Source organism: Penicillium griseofulvum (assembly GCF_001561935.1).
Source record: "Penicillium griseofulvum strain PG3 chromosome Unknown contig_14, whole genome shotgun sequence".
NCBI lineage: Eukaryota > Fungi > Ascomycota > Eurotiomycetes > Eurotiales > Aspergillaceae > Penicillium > Penicillium griseofulvum.
Window position 1 is genome coordinate 277270 of NW_024467437.1, and position 8078 is coordinate 285347.

Sequence of the window (8078 nt, forward strand, 5' to 3'; positions counted from 1 at the left end):
CGATATGTTTCAAGTCAACATCATCTCTCATACCCCTTATATCCCACTACTCAATAGACCAGTGCCGGATGGATTTGAGAATGAATATCAAAATCAAGATGGTTTTGCATGTGTCGCAGCTCTTCTCCTTTGAAATTTGTATTATTTGATTGTATCTCACTGTTATTGCTTGAGCCAAATACCACACACATGTTGCAAAATTTACTCCGGTCTGGAAGATGGTCAATTCTCTAATAGCTTTTCCGGTTCCTGGGTCTTCTTCTTTCTCTTCTTCTTTCCTGTCGCAGGCTCCGTGGGGCCTTCAAGCCCTGGTCCAACATCTCGGTCTGGAGCAACGTGTTTTTTGGTCTTCTTCTTTTTCTTGACTAGGGTTCCTTCTGCCGGAATACCCTCTAGTTGGATTCGCTCAGATGCTCGCTGCATCCGCAATCGTACTTCTTCCACTTGTTGCATTGCTCGTGCCATTTCTGTGTCACCTTCATCTGTGGGAACTTGGGGAGACGGCCCTTTCTCTAAGGACAAATGCCCTAGGCTGCTCGAGTCAACCTGGAGTAAAGAGCGCTTATATGTAGGGTGGTCATCACCAGCACCCTTAAGCCTAGAGTTATCTGTCAAAGAATTTGGGGCTTCAAAGGTCTCATCGCCAGCAACTATCAATTTGCTCACAGGTCGGCGACTTCTTTGGCGATCGAAATCAACATGGCTAAGCTGTTCATCTCCCAACTTCAAGTCAACTATGGGGATGGAATCAATGTCCAAGACCTCGCCATTGGATATGTTCAAAGCTTCATGGAATGGTGTAGACGTGCCAGACGAATCTCCGGAAGGAGCAATATAGAAAGGGTCATCTTTGAAGCGTTCCCTACGCTCGAGCATTCTTCTTTGTAATGCTGTAGATGATTCCACCGGGGCACTTGTAAAGTTTTGATATGATGCATGGGGCTGAAAATCAATCAGTGCAAGATCACGAGTCTGCTTGTTGGGAGACGAGAGTTCAGGAAGATGATAGAAGTCAGACGTTTCCCAGCGCTTTGACTCGTATGGTGATGAGCCGTCAAGGTTGCGGAAAAGTCCTAGCAGATCGTGGCCGAATGCCTCCTCTAGGCGAAGGCTATCCGGCAAGACGACCTTCCTTTGGGCACTTGTCGCAACAGGGTTGAGTTCAAGCCCTGTAAATAGATTTGGTATGACTGAGGCGAGAAGAAATGGGACTTCTTGCGTATCGGAACTCAACGCTTCACTTGCAAGGCGGAGGACTTCCAGGAACTCGATGGCTCGCTCTTGAACATCCAAATCAGGATGGGCCGCCAAAGCCTCGAGGAACTCAACGACTCGAGCAAGTAAAAGCGACATCTCACTTTTCCAAAGATCTCCTGGTTGGCCGGTCTGGCTAGCCTGAACAAACACCTTTGGTATGGCTTGCAAAAAGAGGGAAAGAGTTCTGGGGGGAAGCGATGCATTGGAGATGTCAATCAATGACAGTAGTGTCCGATTAGGCGACAGCAAATATTCAGCATATTCACCGACAACCCAGGCGACAGGTCCTAAAACACCGTCACCGATAGTTGAGCCCGAAGGGAAAAAAGTTGATCTGTTGTCGACAAACATGAGAGACTCGGCTGCTCTCGTGGCCTCCATGCGCACACCTTTTACCCTTACAGCAACATTGCGAATCTCCGTCCCTATTCGAAGTGCAGCATTCATCCTCAAATTGGGTATAGCCTCTTGCTCTTTCGGATGACCCCAATCGTCTTCACTCTCCAACGGTGGGAGAAGTCCGACTAACTGTACTAACACAGCGACATACCACTCGAAATCAACAATCTCAGAATAGTTTTTTTGAGAACAAAGATCCAGAATCCGGTGAACGACCTCAGTCTGGTAGTCGCTAGGCCATAAGGTTGGGTTTGGGGGGTGTTCGGAAGTTTGGGGCGTATCGACCAATTCAGCCGCAGGGATAGAGGCTTGCTGCAGTTGACCTAGCAGACGGTTGACAACTAATTGAAGAGAATCACTGCTGACCATTCCAACGGCAAGCTCCAAAGCCTGCAATCGAATAGAAACGTCCGCATCGTCCAGGCAATCCATAATGACGTCTTGTTGCATGGAAACCAACGTTGGGTGCGTGGCAACAATGCGGTTCAACGCCAGAAGTGCGACATATTTGACTACCTCGATGGTCAACAGTCAGATATTTAAATGCGACAAAAGGATACTCACGATTAGGGTCACTATCCATAACGATCATACCCCGCAATTTCCCAACACAAAGAGTCGCAACTTCGTCCCTTTCCTGGAGATTCTCTTCTCCGTCCAGAATGCCCCCTTGGATAATCCCATTGATACATTCATAGAGCAAAGACATGGCGGAGGTGGTTTGAATAATATTAGTCAATGGACGCAGGAGTTTGCGAGTCAGCCTTGGCTCTAGCGGGGTTAATGTTGCAAACTAGAAAGGTCAGAGGGTGGTCAGAAGACAGTTGTTCAACAGAATGAGGGATATAAGGGACTAACAAGTTTAATGATCTTGATAGCCATCCAATTATTGCCACTATCGACCAGAAGCTCAAATAATCGAGGTGCCAAAGGGAGGAAGTCATGAGGTCGTCGCCAACCAAGCTCACAAACCACGTTGATCGCCGCAGTAGTGACGCTTCCATCTTCTTGGTCGTCCATTAAATGGTCTTTTATTTTGGGCCATGCCAACTTCAGAGCTTCGGGATACACCAAAGCAAGCCTATAAAGACAGACAATCGTTTTCTTGCGCACCACGGGGCTTGAGTGTGAAAGTCGGGAGAGTAAATCGGGTAGCAAGGACATTGCTAGGGAAGGTGTAATAATGTGCGGCAAAGTAATCAGAGGAAGTGACATGTTGGGGATACTGGAGGTGACAATATCCTGTGAAAAGCATTAGTGGCTAAGAAGAATTTGCAGCCATAAAAAGTACAAACCTTCTTCAGCAAGTTAGTTGCCAGCATCAGAACCTCAGTATCCGGTCGAAAGCTCTGTACTGCTCCGAGATATCCAACTCTTTTTTGGAGGTATTTGGCGGATGACATGACTTCAAGAACATGAAAAGATGCCCATGACATGTCATACCCGAACATTTCAAGATAGATGAGCTTCAAGAGGGCTGTAGCCTTTTTGTCTACTTATGATCAGTATCAAGTCCAGTACCGGGGTGAACAGATAGTTGATACCCATGTCTTGAGTCTTAATCTCGGCCTTGCATTCACGCAAGGAACTCTGTATGTATTCATTCTCTCCTCCCTTGTGGCCCCGGAGACCTTTTATAAGGTCATAAAGCGATTTTTCGAACCTAGAGTACTAGAAATTAGTGTTGGCCAATCTAGGGTGGAAATATGGGGATGCCCACATCGTGCCAGAGCTATCGTCACAGGCTCAAGTCAAGGGAAGAAAGATAACGAAGACCCCTAGTAAAACTGGAGGTGAATTATAAATTGGGCTGTCAGATCATCCATAATTCAAAATGAGAATAGAAGATGCAAGTGGATGCAAGCCGAGCTCCGCGGGGTGGAGAGTTGACGTTTGGGGATATCCCCGATAAGGGATCACGGGACTGTGGCCAATTAAGCTCCGGTGCACTCTGTTCTCTTAACATCGTACCTTGACATTCTAATTGGATAACCCCTGCTCTTAGCTTGCGTTTCCTTGTTTTCCCAAGAAAAGGTGTTTTTTAAAGCAGTCTATTATGGCCGGTCCTGTCGCTGATATCCGCGAGATCAGCGGATCGGATCTGATCTCTGCTCTTCATCTTGCTCAACAAGCACCAGCAATCCTCGGCCAAGAATCTGGGTCTGGAAGTACCTCCAAATCTTCCGGTACTGCAGATTACTATGCACGATTAGAGCAGCTTCTGTTGGCCTGTCTTCGGACGGGGGACGATCAGTCGGCACATACCTGCCTGAATCGCCTCAGCCTCCGTTTCGGACCCTCTAACGAAAGGATTATGGGACTTCGAGGTCTGTACGAGGAGGCAACCGCCAAGGATCAGTCCGCGCTAGAAAAATGTCTGCAGGAATACGACAATACCCTGTCACAGAATCCAGTGAATGTGGTCAGTATTGGTTGCAGGTGTGGTTGCGGATTTATGCAAGACTAACCATACACACAGCCCATCTTGAAGCGCCGGGTAGCGTTGTTGCGCTCTCTCAACCGTCCCTCTGACGCAATCTCCAGTCTTATTCAACTTCTCGATGCGATCCCCACCGATGCCGAAGCCTGGTGTGAACTCGCCGACTTGTATCAGTCACAGGGTTTGAGTTCCCAGGCTATTTTTAGCCTTGAGGAGGCTTTACTCATTGCTCCTAACTCTTGGAATGTATGATCCACCTATTTTTATATATATCTTTGAGTACAGTTATTAACATAAGAGTTCTAAGATTCATTCCCGTCTTGGTGAGCTGCTTTACATCTGCGCATCCGACGGGGACGCATCCCGGCTCCTTGGGAGGTCGGTGCAACACTTCAGTCGAAGCATTGAGCTTTGTGATGACTATTTGCGAGGATTCTATGGATTAACCTTGGTAAGTTAGCGATATAATGATGACTCATTCCAATTCTAACCCAGTTCCTATAGGCATCAACACGGATGCTTGACAATGATTATGCAGGCGTATCAGGTCAAATTCCTAAGAAGACCCTGGAAAGGTTGAAGGCCTTTGCGCTCCTGAAGTTGGGCGAGATTGTTGAGTCACGGTCAGTCAATGACCAACATTGGGCATCGAGTCGAAGCGAGTTGATTGCAGCCAAAGAACTGCTGAATCGTCAGTAAATTAATATTTTTAGGCGGCTTAAAACTGATGAGAATACCCTAATAAAACAAATATGTGATTCTAGAGTGTTCCATTGTAATGTGGATATAAGAGTAGTATATAGAGAAGATATTGGGCATTTTGGTTTGGGCAGATAAAAATAGGAAAGAAAAAAAAAAAAAAACACACACACAAAATGCCCAACGGGCCTAAAGATTATATTTCGATAACTAAATGACTCTCTTTCTTCTTTTTGTATTTATTTTCTGATATATATAGTGGTTTTTCTACATTGTATACTCTTATTTTCCTCCTCTACCGACTATCCTATCCCGACTATCCCTATCAAGGAGATATTTATCTCTTTTTTTTGGGTTAGAAATTTAAAAAAAAAGAAGAATTTCTTCTATTCTTCTATTCCTTTTTCTTATATTTCATTCTAAAGAGTTCATCTCAAAAGAGAAAAGAAAAAAGGGTTAGAAGGGACAGAAGAGAAAAATAGTCCATGCGCAACAAATCCCCCCCCGCGATCTTTTTTTTTTCTACTTTCTTTCTCCTCCAAATCTCTCTGGTCAAACCCTACCTGGGTATTCCCTCCTCACTTCGCGCATGCGAGAAGAGAGTGAGAGGACTTATATATCGTATACTTCCCCAGGCTTCTCATTGTCTCTATGACGTATGTTTGTTTGTTTTTTTACCCCCTTCTTTTACAAACTTTCTCCTTACTCTCCCTCCCTTTCTCTACAGGCTCAGTATTTCCATTGATCCAGACCCCAACGGTTCGGATCGCTCTTACTCTGACGACGAGGGATCGTCTGGTGTCCATGTCCCTACATCTTCCGAGTTAGAAAGTCATGAGTACCAGGATTATGATGAGTGGGCGCATTTGCCATATCCGGATGAATTGAAACCATCTGATTCAGCCTCCCGACCAAGAACTTCGCACCGCAGTCGTCCGCCCCACGGTTCACGCTCCGCTTCGGGCCGTCGCCCAGCATCGCGACGCATGGGTCCAGAACATCAGGCATTCGCCGCCCGAGGCCGAAGACAACCATCACCAGATTCTCCCGACAGCGCCGATTCCGCCGACGAGTACCCTTCCAATTTTGGTCGAAATGATCGAAGGGGATGGCAGCAACCTATGCCACCCGCTGGATACCCTCCTAGCCAGTCCTCTGGTCCATCGTACCCCCCCTACCCACCTGCTCCTCCACCGGGTCATGCCCCGTATGCCCACAATCCTCCCCCGATTACATCAGAGCTCATGAGAATTCCTCACCCGGGCCAACCCAACCCCTATGGTGCTCCGCCTTATGGATACCCACCTCAGTTTCAACCTGGGTCTCATTTTCTTCCTGATCCACCCCAACTCCATCCACGACATGCGCCTCGCCAGCCGCCTCAGATGCACAATCCAATGCAGCCCCCAATGCCGCCAATGGCGCATGCTATGGGTCCTCATGGTGCCCACCCTCCTTACCCTGGATATCCTCACGAGTTAATGGCGTACGGTCCGGCTGGTTTCTATCGAGATCAACCCAACTATTTCGGCGCACCGATCCCAGGCATGATGCCTCCTCATTATTGGCCACCATATCCCCCGGTGCCTTCTCCTCCAGCCCAACCCGAACCTAAATCTCCCCCGCCAGCACCTGCTCCCGAGCCTGCTCCCGCTCCGGCCCCGGCTCCGGCTCCGGCCCCTGAACCTGCCCCACCACCACCACCACCTCCCCCACCAGTTGACACTGCCAAGGATGAGCAAATTGCGAGACTAGAGAAGCTGATTCTAGACGACCGTATGGAACGCGAAGCGAAGGAGCTTGCCAAACAGCAGGCCATTGAACGCGCGGCCGCCGAGAAAGCAGCTCAGGATGCACAGACAGCGCATGATAGGAAGATCACCCTCGAAGCTGCGGCGCTTGCGCGGGCGGATGCCGAAAAGAAGGCAGCTGAGGACGCCGCAAAGGCCAAGGAGGAAGCGGAGAAAGCCACGGCCGCGGCCGCTAGTGAAGCAGCTGCAGCAGCAACGGCCGCCGCAAACGAAGCGGCTGCTAAAGCGGCAGCAGCGGCTGCTGAAGCGGCCGCCAAAGCTGCCGAACCGCCGCCACCACCGCCACCCCCAGAGAAGAAGCAGCCTATCAAATTCAAGGACGCTGTCGGGAGAAAATTCAGTTTTCCATTTGAACTATGTGCTACCTGGAAGGTAGGTCAACCCTTCGCTTTGTTCCGTTTCTTATTCTAACTATGGTTACAGGGAATGGAAGAGCTCATCCGGCAGGCTTTCCTCCATATTGAAGTCATTGGACCTCATGTGGCCGAGGGGCATTATGATCTAGTCGGTCCGAACGGCGACATCATCCTCCCACAGGTTTGGGAAACCGTGGTCGAGCCCGACTGGGCTATAACTATGCACATGTGGCCAATTCCCGAAAAGCCAAAGGAAGATCCTCCCCCTGCGCCAGAGCCTGCACCAGAGAAACCTGCCGAGCCGCCTGCCGAGCCGAAGAAAAAAGCAGATGGTAAGGATGCTGGTTTCAAGTACTCTCGGTTACATGCGCTTACTTCTCTTTTTTTTTCTAGGACCTAAAAAGGCTAAGGCCAGAGGACCAGATGTCCCCGGAAGTTTCGCGATGTGGATGTTGGGTGGCACCAATCGCCGGGGAGGCAAAGGGGGCCCTAAAGTGGAAAAAAAGGCTGATGCCCCTCCCCCGGCACCTGCTGCACCATGAGAGATCAATTCAAATCACCCTGCTTGGTCTGAGGTGATGATTGGTTTGGTTTCAGGTCGCTTTTGGCCACTATACCCATAGACCTTCTAGGCGACAGAGAGGCATGAACATTGCTTTGCTAATACCGCTTGGAATATGATGACGAATATGATGAATGCCTGTAGTATGTTATATGACATCAACTTTGGATTGCGCCCAAGACTGATATTAACTCATATATGTTTTCAAATACGTTTTTTGAAGGTGCCATATTTACTAAATTCTCGGCGTAATTATATGTAAAATGGAGCTTTATGAGTATATATAATAGTGCAAGTTTGCCCTGAGTAGAAAGACTGGCAAGTTTTCCAGAGGTTGCTTTTCTAAGAATAAAGAACGACTACTAACATTCGCTTTTAGTAACACATTAATCGTGTTAAGTAGACCTTACTAACTCCTATGGGACTATCCTGTATGAGTCATGGCCATATGGGAGTCCTATCAAGTCCTATAGGGGTGCTCAGAATAGGACTAGACTCGAAAGTAAGAAAATTAGAAGAGTAAAAATATCTTAATTTCTAGAAGAGAGATATAT

General features: G+C 48.0%; 2 protein-coding genes across 2 annotated transcripts; one reads left to right on the top strand and one right to left on the bottom strand.

Annotated features, from left to right (window-relative positions):
• Positions 1-222: 222 nt before the first annotated feature.
• Positions 223-3107, bottom strand: PGRI_093920 (putative AP-3 complex subunit delta; the record flags this gene model as incomplete). The annotated part of the gene is made up of 4 exons (XM_040797105.1): positions 223-2168; positions 2221-2449; positions 2515-2898; positions 2952-3107. The coding sequence occupies 4 exons, from the start codon at positions 3105-3107 to the stop codon at positions 223-225; spliced, it is 2715 nt and encodes a 904-aa protein (XP_040649916.1).
• A 605-nt stretch (positions 3108-3712) lies between these two features.
• On the top strand, positions 3713-7504 carry PGRI_093930 (Tetratricopeptide-like helical; the record flags this gene model as incomplete). The annotated part of the gene is made up of 7 exons (XM_040797106.1): positions 3713-4078; positions 4136-4342; positions 4404-4547; positions 4601-4787; positions 5546-6978; positions 7030-7294; positions 7356-7504. The coding sequence occupies 7 exons, from the start codon at positions 3713-3715 to the stop codon at positions 7502-7504; spliced, it is 2751 nt and encodes a 916-aa protein (XP_040649917.1).
• Between the last annotated feature and the right edge of the window lie 574 nt (positions 7505-8078).